Here is an 18,443-nt window from a genome sequence, read left to right on the forward strand (position 1 = left end):
GCCTGAAACTGAATCCTTTTTTCTGGAATGTGATATTTTTAGCTTTAACAAACTTTACAAACAATATTAACAAAAAGTAAAAGAACAAAATGGCACAATTTGTTTTTTTAAACTCAAACATCAAACTAACATCTTCATCTTCAAACATCAGTAACTCAGAGCGCTCGATTTGTTGGACCTGGAGCGACGGGCGGGCGGGCGGAGCTAATCACAACGTGGGGGGAGTCAGAGAAAGAAAAAGTCTTTCATCTTCTGTGATCTGACGGTGAATCAGTTTCCTCTGAGGATGAACCTTCACCTTCAGGATGTGATCGTTAGAACAAACCTGTGTTTTCTTTAAGTTCACAGGGAGAGGATCACATCTGGAGCTCGACTTATTCAAGAGCAGGACGTTTGAATTTAATAACAAGAATCCTCCAGGTCCAGATTTACTTTCACTGCAGAGCGTATTATTACTATTAAATCTCAAAGTGGAATGACTCAATAGAAGTGAGTCTCAGTAACTCAGCATCTGGAGGTTTGACTCAACTCAGGACTCGTTCACACCTGGTTGGTCCAGACGCTGCTAGTGATACCATCATGATGTTACCATGGCAACCAGATGAAGCTTCATTCATACAGAAAGACTACTACCCCCCACCTGACAACACGCCCACGTCAGACGCCGTCTACAAACCAATCAGAGTCAAGTACAGGTAGACTCCGCCCACGTACGTTTGTCAGACAGAATTCTGTTTCCCTAAATTACAATTTGAAACTAAAAGTAACAGATCAAAGGAAACAACAAACACATGAAGCTCCAGACTCTGAAGCTTCGACCTGAATCCAGAGTCTGAAGCTCCAGAGTCTGAAGCTCCAGAGTCTGAAGGTCCAGACTCTGAAGCTCCAGACTCTGAAGCTCCAGACTCTGAAGCTCCAGACTCTGAAGCTCCAGAGTCTGAAGCTCCAGACTCTGAAGCTCCAGACTCTGAAGCTCCAGACTCTGAAGCTCCAGAGCAGAATCTTTGAATCAGAAACAAAGTGAACACGTTTCTCCACGTCTTCGCTCACGTGAACCTAAAGCTCGTCAAACTGCTGAAATCCACTTCTTTACATTTAGTTCATGTTGGATATGGAGAGGATGATGATGTCACAGCCAGTCAGAGCTCGGACATGCTGAGCGTGAACGTGCCCCACAGCTGTCGTCATAGTAACGGCTCCAGCCAAGTAATCCGGTGGTAAGATGTCGGTGTGTGGAGACGGGTGGAGACTACACGTACGCAGCAGAGCCAACCACGATCAAACACACCTGGACCTTGGCCCCGCACTGCCCCCTACAGGTACAGGTGACGACTTCCTCCCTATCCCATAATGCAAGTCTGGTGACCAGTTAGGACACAAACATTCTGTAGTTGACACTTGGTCTCAGCTGTGCAGTAAATTCAACGCACCTCCTCCTCACCACTGGTCCTGCACAGTGAGGAGCGCTTGATCTCCTGAAGTCTGCAGAGCTGACGGGTGGAGTTAAGTACGTGTTCAGGCGGCAGCCAAACAGCGACTGTTTAGTTTCTATTAGTTTTTAATCTGATGTCGTAACTTTCACTACAAAAACATTCATGATAAAGATATGATTGAAAAAAAACTGCAGAAAATTGAATTAAAAATTATAATTCAGTCAAATTCAACTTGGTTGATGTTTGTGCGTCCGAGCAGATTTTAATGTCACGACAGAAAACTAACTAATGATGAAGAGCCGCTCGATTATTTACATGATATTATCACATGTGTGTAGTTGATGTCAAGATGTTGCTCTAAATATCAGTTATATATAAAACATCTGGTTTCAGGAAATCATCTCATCTGAGGATCTGTGACCAGAGAATATTTGATTTTTGGTTGAAACAATTAATCAATCAGAAAAATGTTTGATGTTAATAACTTTCCTGCTGATTGATGATGAAACATGAGCTCCATGAATACAACGTGTCATCTGTAGGTTGGTGAAAGCCGCTCGTCTGTGTGACTGCCGCCGGATGTTTCCTGACTTTTATCTGAACAGTCTGAATCGGAGGAAATAAAAATAAAAGCTCTTCATTGTTAAATGGGCCGGACCTGCAGAGTGGAGCTCAGGCCTCAGCGCTGTGATTGGCCGGGCCAGCTGTCAGTCACATGCTGCTGTCCTGCAGGAGCGGCTCAATGTCCTCTGTGTCACTGGTGGGCGTGGCCAGAGGGCTGGCGCTCAGAGCGTGTGCGGTGGCGGCGCCACTGGACTTGCGGGCGGAGCAGGTTTTGACGTCGGCCAGTCGCTGGTGCTCAGGGATGAAGAAAGCGACGACGAGGGCGAACAAGACGGCGCACGCTCCGAACAGGAAGGGAGGGCCGGGGATGACGGACTTCTGCAGAGACAGAGGAATGATGGGTTTTTTCTACTGTGTGTGTGTGTGTGTGTGTGTGTGTGTGTGTGTGTGTGTGTGTGTGTGTGTGTGTGTGTGTGTGTGTACCTCTGTGTTCTTTGTGGGTCTTCCTGGGTCTATGTCGTTCAGCTCCACATTGAACAGGAAGAAGATGAAGCCGTACAGAGCCGGACCCAAACCGTTACACAAACCTCTGATACCTGTGATCATCCCCTGAGCCACACCTGAGAACAAACACACAAACACACACACACACACACACACACAGTAAGTCTCTCTGGGTTCCTTCCTTCCATTTCCCTTTCTCCGATTTATCTCCATTTCCTCCCCGCCTCCCTCAGACAGACGGTGGACAGACGGGTGGGCAGACGGGTGGGCAGACGGGTGGACAGACGGGTGGACAGACATGTGGACAGACATGTGGACAGACATGTGGACAGACATGTGGACAGACGGGTGGACAGACATGTGGGCAGACGGGTGGACAGACGGGTGGGCAGACGGGTGGGCAGACGGGTGGACAGACGGGTGGGCAGACGGGTGGGCAGACGGGTGGGCAGACGGGTGGGCAGACGGGTGGACAGACATGTGGACAGACATGTGGGCAGACGGGTGGGCAGACGGGTGGACAGACGGGTGGACAGACATGTGGACAGACGGGTGGACAGACATGTGGACAGACGGGTGGACAGACGGGTGGACAGACGGGTGGGCAGACGGGTGGACAGACGGGTGGACAGACATGTGGACAGACGGGTGGACAGACGGGTGGACAGACGGGTGGGCAGACATGTGGACAGACGGGTGGGCAGACGGGTGGACAGACATGTGGACAGACGGGTGGACAGACGGGTGGACAGACATGTGGACAGACGGGTGGACAGACGGGTGGGCAGACGGGTGGGCAGACATGTGGACAGACGGGTGGACAGACATGTGGACAGACGGGTGGGCAGACGGGTGGGCAGACGGGTGGACAGACATGTGGACAGACGGGTGGACAGACGGGTGGGCAGACGGGTGGACAGACATGTGGACAGACGGGTGGACTCACCTTGTTGGTCAGGTGCCGCACTGTGTGACACCAGAGCAGAGACTGCTGGGAAGGTGATGGACGACATGGCTGCTACTGTTCCTGCCGCCCACATCATCCTGGGGACAATAAAACGAATCAATAACCTGTTTTAACATCAGAGAATCAATAACCTGAATATCAATAACTTGATACAAATACGTTAAGTTAGTTATATCATTTGTTATATAAATAGTTGATAGAATTGATCGTCTTCAGGTGACCGAACATGATGTGAGAAATGATCTGAAATATATTTAAAGGTAAAACAAATGACCACGTCAGTGACATCACTTGTGGGCGGGACTCACCACGGCTCAGAGCCAAAGCCGTACCAGGCGAGCTGGAAGAGCTGGAAGCCCAGACCGAGGAGAACCGTTCTCTTATACCTACGGTTCTCATGAGAACCCCGAGGAGGAGAGTCTGACACACACCAAGATAAAACACATCACCACTTCAGGATGTTCATTTCACGTTAACACCCCCCCACACCCAGAGTCTGACGCTAGGCTCTGATTGGTTCTGTACCTGAGCGATGATGGAGAGGATTCCCACCATGGCGATGAAGGCAGCGATGGCTGCGGGAGAAAACTCGATCACCTGAAACACAAATCAACCAATCACAGCTCAGTGTCCAGGTCACACCATCATGTCAATTCCAGGGTGAGTGTGTGTGTGATAGTGTGTGTGTGTGTGTGTGTGTGTGATAGTGTGATAGTGTGTGTGTGTGATAGTGTGATAGTGTGTGTGTGTGAGTGTGTGTGTGATACTGTGTGTGTGATAGTGTGTGTGTGTGTGTGTGTGATAGTGTGATAGTGTGTGTGTGTGTGATAGTGTGATAGTGTGTGTGTGTGTGTGTGTGATAGTGTGTGTGATAGTGTGTGTGTGAGTGTGATAGTGTGTGTGTGTGAGTGTGATAGTGTGTGTGTGTGAGTGTGATAGTGTGATAGTGTGTGTGTGTGTGTGATAGTGTGATAGTGTGTGTGATAGTGTGATAGTGTGTGTGTGTGTGTGATAGTGTGTGTGTGATAGTGTGATAGTGTGTGTGTGTGTGTGTGATAGTGTGTGTGTGTGTGTGTGTGTGTGTGTGTGTGATAGTGTGTGATAGTGTGTGTGTGTGTGTGTGTGTGTGTGTGTGTGTGTGTGTGTGTGTGTGTGATAGTGTGTGAGTGTGATAGTGTGTGTGTGTGTGTGTGTGTGTGTGTGTGTGTGTGTGTGTGTGTGTGTGTGATAGTGTGTGAGTGTGTGTGTGTGATAGTGTGAGTGTGATAGTGTGAGTGTGATAGTGTGTGTGTGTGTGTGTGTGTGTGTGTGTGTGTGAGTCTCACCTGTCTCAGGTACAGGAAGAAGCTGGAGTACTGTCCGGCCTCAGGCAGGTAAGACAGAAACACGGTGACACAGATCAGCAGCACTGTGGGGTCTTTCCCTACACGACGCAGAGACTGAACACAACAGTATGATCATCAAACCACTGATACGACTGTCTGTCAATCAATCAAGTTTAATTTCAGCGCCTCCTGTGTTGATGTGTTAACATATTGTTGTTCATCATGTGTTTGAACAGCAGCCTCCATGTCTCTGTGTTTCCGTCTCACACACATGATAAAGTCTGTCTCAGTAAAATGTTAAACACTGAGTTGACATATTTTAAATATTCAGTATTTTCCAAATCAGAGTTAAGTGATGATCCCTGTCTTTTGTTCAGTTCCTCTGAGGCCTGGTTGATGTGCTGAGTGACCTTCGCTGTGACCTCTGACCCTGTGTTGGTGTGTGGACTCACTGCGAAGGGGTCGGCCTGCTCCCAGGAGATGGGGAAGCCCCAGGACGTCAGCCTCATCTTGTCCGGCAGCGACTCGGGGACGATGAAGAACACGAAGGCGATGTCTGCCACGGCAATCACCGTGGCGACCAGGACCACCAGGCTGTCCCCGTACTGGGCCGACAGGTAGGCGCCGATAGCCGGGCTCGTCACTAAACTGGCTGCGAAGGTCGCAGAGACCTGGTGAGATGAACACACAGAGAGAGGAGGAGAAGGTGGGTGTGATGGTTTCATGAATCAATGCAGCAGAGAATCACAATCTTCTCCCTTTTCAAATCCTACATTACCCACAGTGCACCTGGACTGAGACAGTTGGGGACTATTCAGGTGAGTGAGTGTAAATGTGGCCGATGACTTACCAGGCCGTAGGCTGTGCTCCGCTCGTGTTCCTCCGTGATGTCGGCGACGTAGGCAAAGATCACCGAGAAGGTCACAGCGAAGGTCCCTGAGACTGAAATTAGAGCGAAATACCACCTGCACACGCACACACACGCACACACACACGCACACACACACACACACACACACACACACACATTCATTTTAATATTTTCGTGGCGTCTTGATTCTGTCATTTGATGCATTTCTGCTTCACACACAAAGTTTAAAGTTACTTTAAAGTGCAACGTGTGAGTGATTAGAAACGAGCAGAGTCTCTTGTGGAGCGGGGCTGAGTCATGCGCTCGATCTTTGATCATTTTATTCATCATTTACTTTTTAAGTTGATGCATTATAGAACTGCTGTCACTTTAAAACTGTGTCTCTGCAGCATCAGATTTGACACGTTGTTGTGTCAGCAGGAAGTTTGAACTGACTGTTTGTGAAACGTGAATAAACCATGTGACTGATCTCAGGCTCGACGCAGAAGATACCAGCTGATCTAGAGTCTGTAGTGAGACGCCTTCCACCACATCAGTGAAACCTCCCCAGTGAGTTCACACTCAAATATAAACTGATGAGAAGGAAGCGTTCTGAGACGCTGGGTTCTCAGAAACACAGACATCATGTGCGTCGTGCAGCTTCCAGGAAACACGTTCAACTTCCTGACCGGTCTTTAAAAATCCAAATCCAACAAACTCACTTTATCATAAGTCTCGTTTATTATTTCCCACAAAATCAAAGTGTTTGCAACAGATTCTGTGAAAACCATGAAATTCCTCAGATCAACTGAGATCGAATCACGTGACAAGAACAGTGAAAAACCTCATCAGGTCAAACGTGTGGAAAACGGGTTTCTTCAGTGTTGGTGACACTTTGTTCAAATATGTTTTACATAATATGTATAAAATAATATGTTACATCAAGCTTGAGGTTTTTCTTTTTACTGATTCATGACTTTGTAACAGACGAGTGTTTGACGTCTCTGCCTCCACCCGTGAGTGAAACGGACCAAACCCCCCGAGCTTCAGAAGAGTGAAAGCTGCAGCTGCTCTGTGAACACGTCTGTTCTCTGATCCTCAGCTGATCACATGAACAACATGTGACCGGTCAAACTCCCTGAGGCCTGAAGAGCCAACGAGCTGCAGCTGAAAGTCACATCCTTCACTTCAGATGTTGTTGTTCATTAGTTGGAACATATTGATCCAACACATTTCTAAATATAGAAACAAGTATTAAATATTTCTTAACTCTCCGTAAGTCATTTGATCTGTGAACATCTTTCTATTCTGCTCATGACGTTAAAGTGCGACGCTGTTTGATCACCGATCGCTGGACGGACGAGGTTTCAGGAGACGTGATGTCGTGTGCAGAAGCTTTTACAGCAGTTTGACTTATCAGAGAGAAGCAATGAGCAACAATAACAAGCCAACAGCTGGAAATTAACAACATCACAACATGTGACAATGTCCTACTGATGTCTACTGACACACACACACAGGTTCTCTCACCAGGGGCTGATCCTCATGAAGGGGATGGGAGCGCACGTGAAGAAGACCGTCATGAGGAGGAAGGACTTTCTGCCCCAGATGTCTGACAGAGCACCAATCAGAGGAGCTGACAGGAATGACAGGAAGCCCTGCGCACACACACACACACACATTAGTAACACAACATAATTCTGGACGTGGGGACTATGTGAGCAGGTTTTGTCCTCGCAGGTCTCACAGTGAGCGTCACCTGTGCACATGTTGATGTTTCTGAATAAGAGCCAGGAGACGATCCGTCCTCTCTGCTGAGGACTGACCTCGAGCTTTATTTGATTCTGAAAGTCTGAGAAACGTGACGACAAGTTTTCCCTTGTTCCCCTGTCGACTCCTTCTGGAGGTTTTCGTTACAGCGCTCGGAGCTGGAGGATTAATGAGAGTTTTTGTTCTGTTATCTTGAAAACATTTTGATCTCGTCTCTGATTTAACTTTGGTGAAAGTCACAGGTAGCAGGTCGGGTCCCAGTCAAGCAGATTATCTGAGCTCAGGTCTCAGTCAGGGACGTCTCTGTCCGTCTTATTTCACTTCATGATTTTATTTGTGTTTCTCTGATGAACTTTTCATTGGTCAGTGCAAATTTCCCCATTTAAATAAATATAGAAAATAAATGAGTTAGTGTTGTGGTCTGTGTGAAAGTTTGTGTGTGGACGATGTGACAGATTTTACCTTCACTCCCTGAACAAGGCCGTTCATCAGGAAGGTGTGCTGAGGAAACGTCTCATGAAGAACCTGAAACAACATCAACTCTATATTTACATTCTTCAAAGCACGGTCTGTCAGTCACCACTTCTCACTCACATGTACACACTTGTTTGGATTTAATGGGTTTTTTGGGGCTTTTATCACCTTTAATGGATAAAACAGAGTAAGCTTGTGAAAGGGGGATAGAAGAGAGAGTGGGGGGGGACATGCATACATGCCCGCAGGTCGGAATCGAACCCTCTGTGGGTCGAGGCGGGAGCTCTACCAGGTGAGCTATACATGTACACACTTGTGAGGACCATTTTAAAGAGAATCTAACCAATAGCTGAACTGAACCGGACATGTTCCTCACATGTTCTTCACATGTTCCTCACATGTTCCTCACATGTTCCGTATGTGAGAACAAATGTCTGAGTCTGTGTCTCTGGACATTTTCCTGCAGCCTCCTAGTAAAATGTCAGAGTGAGTCCATGTGAGAACACAGACGGTGTGTGTGTGTGTGTGTGTGTGAACGTCATGCACATGTGAACGTCATGCTACATGTTTACTTACACGTAACATGGGCGTGGTCAACAGCCCCCATGCGAAGAACTCCAGGAAGATCACCACCACCGCATGAGTGACTCTGGCTCGGCCACGGCCGGGCTGTGGCGAGGAGAGAAGCAGGGACATTAACTATTCATCTGCTCTGTCCAGTGTAACGGATCTGACCTCTGACCTCCACGCTGTTCCAGTAAATGTGTGTATGTTCTTCTGCTCGGAAACAATCCCTGACTCAGTTTCTAAGTTATGTATCACGTTTGACAGACGGATTACAGACTCGCTGATGTGAGGATTTACAGATTTTCTCTGATTTACATGAATAAATGAATGTATTGGAGTTTGTGGCGTCTCTGGGACGTTGACTGGGAAACAAAGGTTGGTTGTCAGCTAAGATGAACTAGTTCACCACATTTATCTGAGGACTTCTGATTTCTTCAGTTTAGATCTGATTCTTATAAGTGAGAAGATGAACTGATTGTTGTCCCTTGTCATGTGATTCATGTTCCAGCTGACAGGAGGCTTCTGTCCTTGATGGTCTAATAACGTTGAGATGAAGCTCAGTTCCTATACTGACTGAATCTTTACTAATCAATTAACACAGAATCAGCAGATTTGAACCAATAAGAGTTAAATATGTTATTCACTTTTAAATTAACGCATCGCTTACAATCTAATGAAGATAAATAATCATCAGCCACAGGAGACGTTCATTCCATGAAACCCAAACTTCAACAGTAGTAAAGTACAATGAGGACTTGTAATAGATTACTGCTCCACAGCGGTACGAGTACTTGAACTGAGCTTCACGTGAACAGGGAAGTTACAGCTGGTTAATCCTGAACGTTAACCTGGTCCAACCTCAGCTAACTAGCTGGTGAGGCAGCTGTTAGCTAGTTAGTGTGGCTAACTCTGCCTTAGCTGCTAACGTTAGCCTGCTGCTAACGACGCTGAACAAACGTCTGTGTGTTCTCATGTCGGTGTTTCCGGTGAATGGCTCCGGTGTGTTTTATCGAAGCGGCCCGGTGCTACCCGGTGCTACCGGGCCGCACCGGGCCGCTGCCGGGGCTGCACTCACCGGGCTCCGGACCAACATGATGTCGTTGGCCTCGGTCGCAGTTTTCTCCCGGTTCATGTCACATGTTGCCGCGACGATCCTCACATCGAGTCCGCGGTGACCGGCGTCCTCCCGGGGCTTCTCCGTCTCTTCCAGGGTGTCCCACCGTGTCGATCACCTCCACGTCCGTGCGGCGCTATCATGGACCCGGGGTCGAGCCTGTGTCCACCGGGGCAGAGCGGTCAACAGCGGAGGCTCCACTTTCGTTTTTACCCGAATTCCTCCGCTTCGACTGTAATGTCACAGTTTGTCCCTTTGGTTTGTTCACCAGAGTCTCCCGGGTGAGCGGGGTGGTCACTGGCCCAGGTTAATGACAAACACCGCCCTACTGTCTTGTCCCTGTCAGTCAATGGAGCGCGTGTCCTCGGCACTGTTTCCAGATCAGCTGATGTTCGGGTTCTGTTGATCTGGATTCAGTTCACATCTGTATCATCTGACTCTGGATCAGCGACACGGCCCCGCCCCTCTGCGTGTTGGGCTCAGCTGAAAGAAGCGCGCCCCCTACCGCGCCGCCGCCGCGCTGCAGCTCCGCGACTCTGCGGCGCGTGCGTCACACGGTGTCGGTAAAATAACGACGGAAAGAAAAACAACACAAGTGTCGGTTCCCGTTGAGCGGCGGCACCGGCACCGGCCAACCGGGAGGAAGCAGGTCCACCGAGGGGCGCAGCATGTGGCAGGAAGGCCCAGAGGCAGACCGCGCCGGAGTCTGACTGGATCACTATTTGGCAAGAGGCAAAGGCGGGACTCGGCGGTGGAAGAATTTTTGTCTTCAGCGCAAAATCCGCGTCAAGATAACCATGGTAACACATCACACATCCGGCAGGAGCGTTTCAAAATAAGACACAATGAAGTCACGGGTCAGTGTGTTTTAGAAACATTGTTTGTGTATGTAAACGTTGTGAGTTTAAATAGTTGTCGAGCTGCAGGTTTAATATTGTCCGGACTCTAAGTTTGTTGGAGCTTTCCGTTCTCTGAGACACATTTGGTGACATTATCTTTATTTCACTAAAACCTGACCTAAAAATGTTAAACTCAAGAAATACAGAAAAAAATCCTAGTTCGTGATCAGTGGTTTTATTTGTGGTGTGAAAAATTCATCAATTGATAAATATCTGTATAAAAAAGATCAGACACTGGACTGATGGATAAATGACTAAGTGATGTAAATCAGAAAGAAGACACAATTAACCAGTGTTCAAAGATCTATTTGTTAGTGTGTTCTGGTCACAACAGACAGCGTTAACAATGACTTAGAGGAAAACTACATAGACTCATAATAATTATAACTATTTATATAAAACTTTCCAAGCAAGTTAACACACACTGCTCTGTAAGAAAAAAAAATCATGCAACATTAAAAGATTAGAGATAATGAAACATGTGCATTAAAACCATATAAACAAACATGTACAGATATGGACAGAAATCAAATCATCAGTTAAAAGAGCGTTTCTGTCTCAGACTTTAAAAGCACAAGTTTCTGTATCAAATCAAAATCAAATTGAAATAAAAGATCTTTTAACTTTTCATGGAATCCATGGTTAACAGAGCTGAATGAAAACTGCGTGGTTTGTGCTTTGCTGTATTTACACTAATGACTGAATTTAATGCACGTGTTTGTGTAGTTATTAAAAAGACAAAAATCGCATTGCATCAAAATCCTTGCTTTTATTTTGAAGGTCAGGCCGCCTGGTTTCCGGCGGGGCCCCATCTTGGCTCGGTTATCTTGACGCAGCGGGAATCGAACGGAGGCAAAGCGGATCGATTCGCAGCCTCGGCGGTTGATCGGGTTCGTGCGGGGGCGCTGATCGGTGAGTCGGTATGAAGCTGCGGCCTCTGGCCCGCGGAGCCTCCCGGTGAACGGGCCGTTAGTCCGCCTCGACCTGTTAGCAGGAGTTAGCTTAGCATCAGTCTTGTTGTGCTAGCTCCCTTTGTTCGTCTGCGCCGTTTTTACACCGATGCGGGTTTTTGTAAATATCGGTGCAATATGGCGGCCGAGTGCGGACAAATGAACAGGATGGATATGAAGCTGCAGGGGGGGGGGCAGTTAGTGAGGGGGGTAAACTGTGACCTCTCTTCATCTTCATCCTCATCTTCACCATCAGCTTCATCTTCATCATCTTCATATTCTTCATCATCACCTCAAGCTGCTTCTTCAGCTTCATCTTCTTCATCATCTTCATCATTATCTTCATCAACTTCATATTCTTCATCATCACCTCAAGCTGCTTCTTCAGCTTCATCATCTTCTTCAATCATCTTCATCTTCATCAACTTCATATTCTTCATCATCACCTCAAGCTGCTTCTTCAGCTTCATCATCTTCTTCAATCATCTTCATCAACTTCATATTCTTCATCATCACCTCAAGCTACTTCTTCATCTTCTTCATCATCTTCATCATTATCTTCATCAACTTCATATTCTTCATCATCACCTCAAGCTTCATCTTCATCCTCTTCATCTTTATCCTCAGCTTCATCATCATCTTCATCCTCTGCTTCATTATAGTTTCATCATCATCTTCATCAGCTTCATCTTCATCCACCAAAACAACCAACAACACATCACTGTGTGTGTGTGTGTGTTGTGTGTGTGTGTGTGTGTGTGTGTGTGTGTGCGTGTGCGCGTGTGTGTGTGTGCAATCTCAGGTGAACATGATGTGAATGTGGTCTGAATCTGGTGTGATCCTGGTCTAGGTCTCTAGTGAACATGATGTGAACCTGGTGTGATGCTGGTCGGAATCCGGTGTGATTCTGGTGATATGGAACGTGGTGTGATCCTGGTGTGATGTATTGCTGTGCAGCATGTTTCTGGTCAGTGTCAGTGATAGTAGTTGTAGTAGTTGTTGTAGTAGTAGTAGTAGTTGTTGTAGTAGTTGTTGTAGTAGTAGTTGTTGTAGTAGTTGTTGTAGTAGTTGTTGTAGTAGTTGTAGTTGTATTATTTTCTCCTGTTGACTTTATTCTTCAGTTATTTCAACCTGAGGTGATTTGATAGAAGATTCAAGGTTTTAAAAACTTTTAACATCTTTTTCATTCATCTGCATTTTTGTGTTGAATGTGAAATTTGAATGTAGAACTTTGAACTTTTCTCCTCCGCTGCTCTTCAGACCTCCAGACTGTTAACATGCAGCAGGACGGAGGCTACGACCTTTGACCTCTGAGGTTGTGAGCTGTGTGGTGGGGGGGGGGGGTTATCAGCTATGTAAATCTCTTATCAGGTTATTCACGCTGCTCAGAGGTAAATTCCACAGAATCAGCGAATAAAGGGAGGAGCTGACTGAGGTCGTAGAGAATCCTCAAACATTTCATTCATCTTCTTAGAAACATGTAAAAGTTGAATTCGTTATGATATAAAAATGGGCTGAGACTGACTCCTGATTGGTCGAGCTGGTGCATGGACGGCACCTTGTTTGTAGATGTTCTTAATGCAGAGTTTTCACGTATATAGAGGATATTGATTATTGATAATTGATAATTGATTTGACTGGTGGTCACGTTTTCCCTCCTCAGGCTCAACGCAGCGTTTTCCTCATCGACTCCACCAGCTGAGACGTCTCCTCGGTCTCCAGGTGTTAGTCTGTACCCGGCCTGGATGCAGCCTGTCCGGAGCCCGCCTAATTCCTGGTGCTCCTTCTTTCCCTCCACCTCCTCCCTCCTTTCCCTACCCTCCTCCCCCCCTGCTCCCTCCTTACATTCCCACCCACCCCCCCCTCTCACATTAACACACCTGAAGTGACCCAGGCCTGTGTCACACACATACACTCCAGCATTTAACCTGGACCAGCAGCCCTGGCTGGCTGCCCCCTACAGGTGGATGAATGAAGACCCCCATTCAAGAGCCCAGCGGCCCCGCGGGCCCCGAACAGACGGCGGTGAGTTAAGCCTTATTTATGCTTCTGCATCAAAGCTACGCCGCAGCTGCGCACGTAGCCTCAGCACGGGGCCGAGCAGTCATAGTTCTGCATCGGTGTGTCTGAGTCACGCTGTAATTACACCGAAACACTAGTGGTGGTAGAGTTTCTATGCTGGTGTTGATTATTTCCAAATTCTCGGGCGTCTGTTGACTTCAGAACGATGGCGAGTGTTCCTCAGTGGATCATGTTGGAGTTGGAGCTCATTACTTTGTCTTAAAGAACTGAAACTAAGAAAAGAAAAACGTTGTCCGTGTTCTTTCCGTGAAGCTCAATTCAAAAAGGGGGGGCAAGGCTACTGAAGACGCTAGCAAGCAACGACCAATCACAGCGACGTGTAGTTCAATATTTAGGGAGGTGCACGTCAGGGTACAGCGTGGGGCTCTGAGTAAGGTACACGTCCACGTAGCTTCCACGCAGAAGCATGAATTGGGTTTCACACTGACACACACACACACACACACACACACACCTGTGAACAGAAATACTGAAAGAGAAGTCATCAACTCCCATGATGCATTTCATGAACAAACATCCAATCACAGAGCTTCACGTTGGGTGTGGCGTGCAAACAAATAAAGACGTCACATTGTAGAAACCAGCTTCTTCTGCACAGTGACAAGCAGCTGAGGCTCATGGGTAATGTAGTGTTTGGAGCCGCTCAACACCGTGTTGGAGATGATGCAGGAGAGACTCCAGGTTCAGAGCTGACGTAGTTCAGGAGGAAAAGAAAAATGTTTTTTAACTGGACTGAAGAACGAAACACATGTGGTCCCTGAACGCACCACCAGTGTGCTGTAGATACTGATGTTAGTGTGTGTGTGTGTGTGTGTGTGTGTGTGTGTGTGTGTGTGTGTGTGTGTGTGTGTGTGTGTGTGTGTGTGTGTGTGTGTGTGTGTGTGTGTTTCAGGACATTCAGGTGTGTCTGCAAACATGATGAAGAAGAAGAACTCGCACAAGTAAGTCTTTAAATAATACTTTATAAAATCATCTTCTCTCACTTTCTTTTCTTAACTTCATGACTTTAATTTTGTCTTCTTCTTCTCATTCTTCTCTACTGCTCATCTAAACTCTTCTTGGACTCTTCTCCTCTTCCATCCATCTCATCTTGTTTTGCTGATATCCTCTTCTTCATTTCACCTCCTCCTCTCTCTTCGTTGTGGCTCCTCCTGCAGGAAGCAGAGGACCAGTGTTGGTCCCAGTAAAACTCTGTCTCCGCCCAGGAGGAAACATCGTGGGCTGCAGGATCCAGCACATCTGGAAGGAGGGAAGTAAGTCGCATATAACGTGAACTGATAATCCTTTATTATCCAGGTGGGGTTGTTCATGCCTCTACGATGGCGCCACCCACTGGTCGAAGGTTGTTCATTTGTCAAATGTCTTCAAAGTTGCTACAAATGCTCAGTTAGAGCCACAGATGAGCTGCTCTGGTTGGAGGAAGCACAGAACCACCAGGTGTTTCTAGTTGTAGCTTCTGATCCTGTTTCTGTAAAGAATCCACTGCAGCAGTGAAGTTTAGTGAAGAGAAGTCATTTAGGAATCGTTGGAGGAATCTTTAAGCTGCTCCTTGTTTCCTGTGCAGAGATGAAATGTGAGCGTGTTCGTTCTCTGCTTCCTCTCAGGTAAGTCGTCTCAGTGGAAGGGGACGGTCCTGGACCAGGTCCCCGTTAACCCCTCCCTCTATCTGATCAAATACGACGGCTTCGACTGCATCTACGGCCTGGAGCTGTACAGTGACGAGCGGGTGGTGGGGCTGGAGGTGCTGCCCGACAGAGTGGTGAGGACGCACACGCGCCAGAGAGCGACCGCTGGCTTGAGCTGTTGAACGGACGAGTTGGATTAATGTGTTTTATTTATGTCCAGAAAGAGATAAATATGAATTAACATGTTTTAATTAGGAAACAGACTCATTTGTATGTTGAAACAAAACATTTAGAAAACTTGTAAAAGAAGTAAAAGTAGTAAAACGTGTTTCTGTTCTGATGAAGCGTCCACAGTTTGAGCCCTGACAGTAAATATGAAGTCTGTCTTGTGATTGGTCCAGCTCCGGCACCGTGTGAGCGACTCGCTGCTGGCCGAGACGATGATCGGGAAAGCGGTGGGAGCACATGTTTGAGACGGAGGGACGGGCCGAAGGAGGAGTGGCGGGGGATGGTTCTGGCTCGAGCGCCCATCATGACGGCCTGGTTCTACATCACATACGAGAAAGACCCGGTTCTCTACATGTACCAGCTGCTGGACGACTACAAGGAGGGAGACCTCCGCATCATGCCCGACTCCAGTGAGTGACTCCTGGTCTCTGTCTCGTCTACGCTCTCGGGCCTCTGTACAAACTGTACCTGTAAACGAAGGTGGACGACATGACTCTCAAAGTGAAGCCAGAGAGATGGTTCCTGGGATATGTGAAGTCTGAGTTTGCCTCTGGTCCGGGTCCGTGTGGAAGAAAACAAAAAGGTTTTCTGATCAGTTTGGGTTTAATTACTTATTTGATGATATAAAAACAGGCTGAAAATCATTGCATCATATAGAATGTCAGACAATGAGAGGAGTGGTGGACCGAGCCTGCTCAGTGGGACACTGGATCCCCGTGGGGATGGTTAACAACTTCCTGATTCTTTACAGTTACTCTAGTGAACTAGGTTTGATCCCTGGTGCTTAACAAAGCCAAGAAAATAACACCCACAACTTCCAAGAGCACAGATTACAGAGGAGAGCTGCCGTTAACAGGCCGAACTATTCAGAATTAATACTTTTCTCAGTGGATTGGATGAAGGCAGGTAGAAGGTGGGCGTGTCTCCTCGCCACCAGATCACATACAGTGAATCTCCCGTGAGCCTGAGACTCGGACCCTTTAATCAGAGCGCTGCTGTACAGGGGATCTAACAGACGTCATGATTGACAGCTGAATCTTTATCAGTTTTTAAGTCAAGACAACTTTATCGGTTTAATATTATTCTATTCTATATTATAGTTTTAGTTTCTGACAGAACACATCAGCTGTTTTCAGACATGAACTAAACAAAAGCATGTCCTGACGTGTTCCCACATGTTCCTGACGTGTTCCCACATGTTCCTGACGTGTTCCCACATGTTCCTGACGTGTTCCCACATGTTCCTGACGTGTTCCCACATGTTCCTGACGTGTTCCCACATGTTCCTGACGTGTTCCCACATGTTCCTGTTGTTGTGAACGAGTCGGACCCGACAACCTGCTGCTGCTGCTTCACAAACACCAACTACACAACATGTCCGGAAAAACTGCTATTGTAACACAAACACTTGTTCCGAGCAGCAGCGATTGGCTGATTTATCAAAAGTCAATGACTTAAATTTAATCTGCAAGTGTTTTGATAATTTAATATTTGTTTCAAACATTTGAAGTTTTTTTCACTTTTTCTCTTCTTTTATCTTCAAGTTTCTGGAAACTGAAACGGTTGTGGATCTTGAACTTTTGTTTGTATAAAACTAGACATTTAAAGTTGTGGGTTTTGTGTCGTATGATGTTGTTGTCGTTTCTCACTGACTCACTAACGAGTTGTGTGAAATTGAAAGTTTGTTATGAACCTGGTGTCATTTCAAAATAAAAGAACCTGTGAATATCCATCATCTCTTTGTCTGTGTAGACGACAGTGTGGCGGCGGAGCGGGAGCCCGGCGAGGTGGTCGACAGTCTGGTGGGCAAACAGGTGGAGTACGCCAAAGAGGACGGCGGGAAGAGGTCGGGGATGGTCAATCCACCAGGTGGAGGCCAAACCCTCCGTCTACTTCATCAAGTTCGATGACGACTTCCACATCTACGTCTACGACCTGGTCAAGACGTCCTAAGACCCAGGAGACCTGGTCCAGAACGTCCCTCAAAGACTTAACGAGTCCTGATCCACCCCCAACATTAACCCCCAGCCCCCCCGCCCAGTGAAGAAGAACCACAGCTCGGGTTTTAAAACGTCCTGAGACTCATCACGATCTGTGGAGACGCCATTATTTCTGTTCTTTACTCTCGTCTTTGATGAAACGCCTTAAAAACAGAAAAGAAACAAAACGTTCCCTTACGTTCAAACGACAAACCAGCTACAGGTGGTGAGACGAGTGTCGACTCGTAGTTGTTCATCATCTCTGTCGCATTTATAGACGACCAGTGTCTCTGCGTCTGATGGTTTGGTGTGAATCCTGAGAGGACTCGATCCTGAAGACCCTCCAGTCGACACGTCAACAGAACGACCTCCGTCTCGTGGTGGGCGGGGGCTTCAGCTCTGAGTCTGACGGGGTCAATGAAGGAACGAGACGTCAGGATCCCCCTGAACTCTCTGAACCATCAGGTTCCATCGTGTTCTCCATCTGCCTTTACAGGGGCGGACGTGAGGAGCACGTGTCCAATCACAGAGCATTACTGACCCGCCCCCCCTGCTGGTCACCTGTTGACTTACAGCCGCTGTGGAGAAACCGGAGGACACAAACTCTGTGATCATCTGTTTCTGTCTGTTTGATCCCACATTTCCCCACGATGACTTTTCAGCTGCCAGACGTACGTGATCATCGAGGAACCGTCAGGTCGTCGTTCTCCTGACGGACGGATCCATCACGACAGTTTTAAGTTGAACTTTTTTTTAAAACTTGTTTGTTTTCTGTTTCAGCCTCAGTTTCATTTTTCAACAAAAAGCTTCGACTTGTGTGTTTTTTTTATTTTCATCTGATGTTTTTATATTTGTGCCAAAATATTTCCAGAAAGTATTAAGTGTTTTTGAGCCTCGGTGAAAAAGATCGTTATGATGATGCTGCATCAGTTTACTGATACTTTGAACACCATTTAATAAATGACTGTAAATGTGAAATACTGGGGGGAGGGGGGGGTATCTCCTCATCAGATCTTAATGGTAGAGAATGTCCCGAAATGTAAAGTTTCTCTCGGTTCTGAATTGATCTGTCCACAAGTTTAATAAAAACCAAAACAAGGTCCAGAATAAGA

General features: G+C 46.9%; 2 protein-coding genes and 1 long non-coding RNA gene across 3 annotated transcripts in view; 1 reads left to right on the forward strand and 2 right to left on the reverse strand.

Annotated features, from left to right (window-relative positions):
* The window catches only part of LOC117768380, a 24,761-nt gene continuing 6,318 nt past the window's right edge, over positions 1-18,443 (reverse strand). The window contains exons 2-4 of the long non-coding RNA XR_004615060.1: positions 16,467-16,478; positions 12,006-12,011; positions 1-112 (exon numbers count right to left, since the gene is read on the reverse strand). This is a non-coding gene — a long non-coding RNA (uncharacterized LOC117768380). The remainder of the gene's footprint in view (positions 113-12,005; positions 12,012-16,466; positions 16,479-18,443) is intronic.
* mfsd14bb (major facilitator superfamily domain containing 14Bb) lies at positions 1,670-9,973 on the reverse strand. The gene is given in 14 exon segments (XM_034596639.1): positions 1,670-2,375; positions 2,481-2,617; positions 3,448-3,545; positions 3,777-3,852; positions 3,855-3,888; positions 3,994-4,065; positions 4,794-4,907; positions 5,246-5,464; positions 5,644-5,758; positions 7,174-7,301; positions 7,876-7,938; positions 7,980-7,983; positions 8,468-8,556; positions 9,530-9,973. Coding segments are annotated over 14 exon segments (1,437 nt in total). The 5' UTR covers positions 9,587-9,973; the 3' UTR covers positions 1,670-2,144.
* Positions 10,234-18,443, forward strand: part of spinb (spindlin b) — a 35,700-nt gene continuing 27,490 nt past the window's right edge. Inside the window, 10 exon segments of the mRNA XM_034596649.1 lie at positions 10,234-10,368; positions 11,248-11,379; positions 13,081-13,442; positions 14,392-14,440; positions 14,657-14,708; positions 14,710-14,752; positions 15,104-15,258; positions 15,525-15,762; positions 17,105-17,211; positions 17,213-17,958. Of these exon segments, the coding sequence (XP_034452540.1) occupies positions 13,385-13,442; positions 14,392-14,440; positions 14,657-14,708; positions 14,710-14,752; positions 15,104-15,258; positions 15,525-15,762; positions 17,105-17,211; positions 17,213-17,305 (795 nt within the window). The 5' untranslated portion in view covers positions 10,234-10,368; positions 11,248-11,379; positions 13,081-13,384 and the 3' untranslated portion in view covers positions 17,306-17,958.

Source organism: Hippoglossus hippoglossus, chromosome 9 (assembly GCF_009819705.1).
Source record: "Hippoglossus hippoglossus isolate fHipHip1 chromosome 9, fHipHip1.pri, whole genome shotgun sequence".
Lineage (NCBI taxonomy): Eukaryota > Metazoa > Chordata > Actinopteri > Pleuronectiformes > Pleuronectidae > Hippoglossus > Hippoglossus hippoglossus.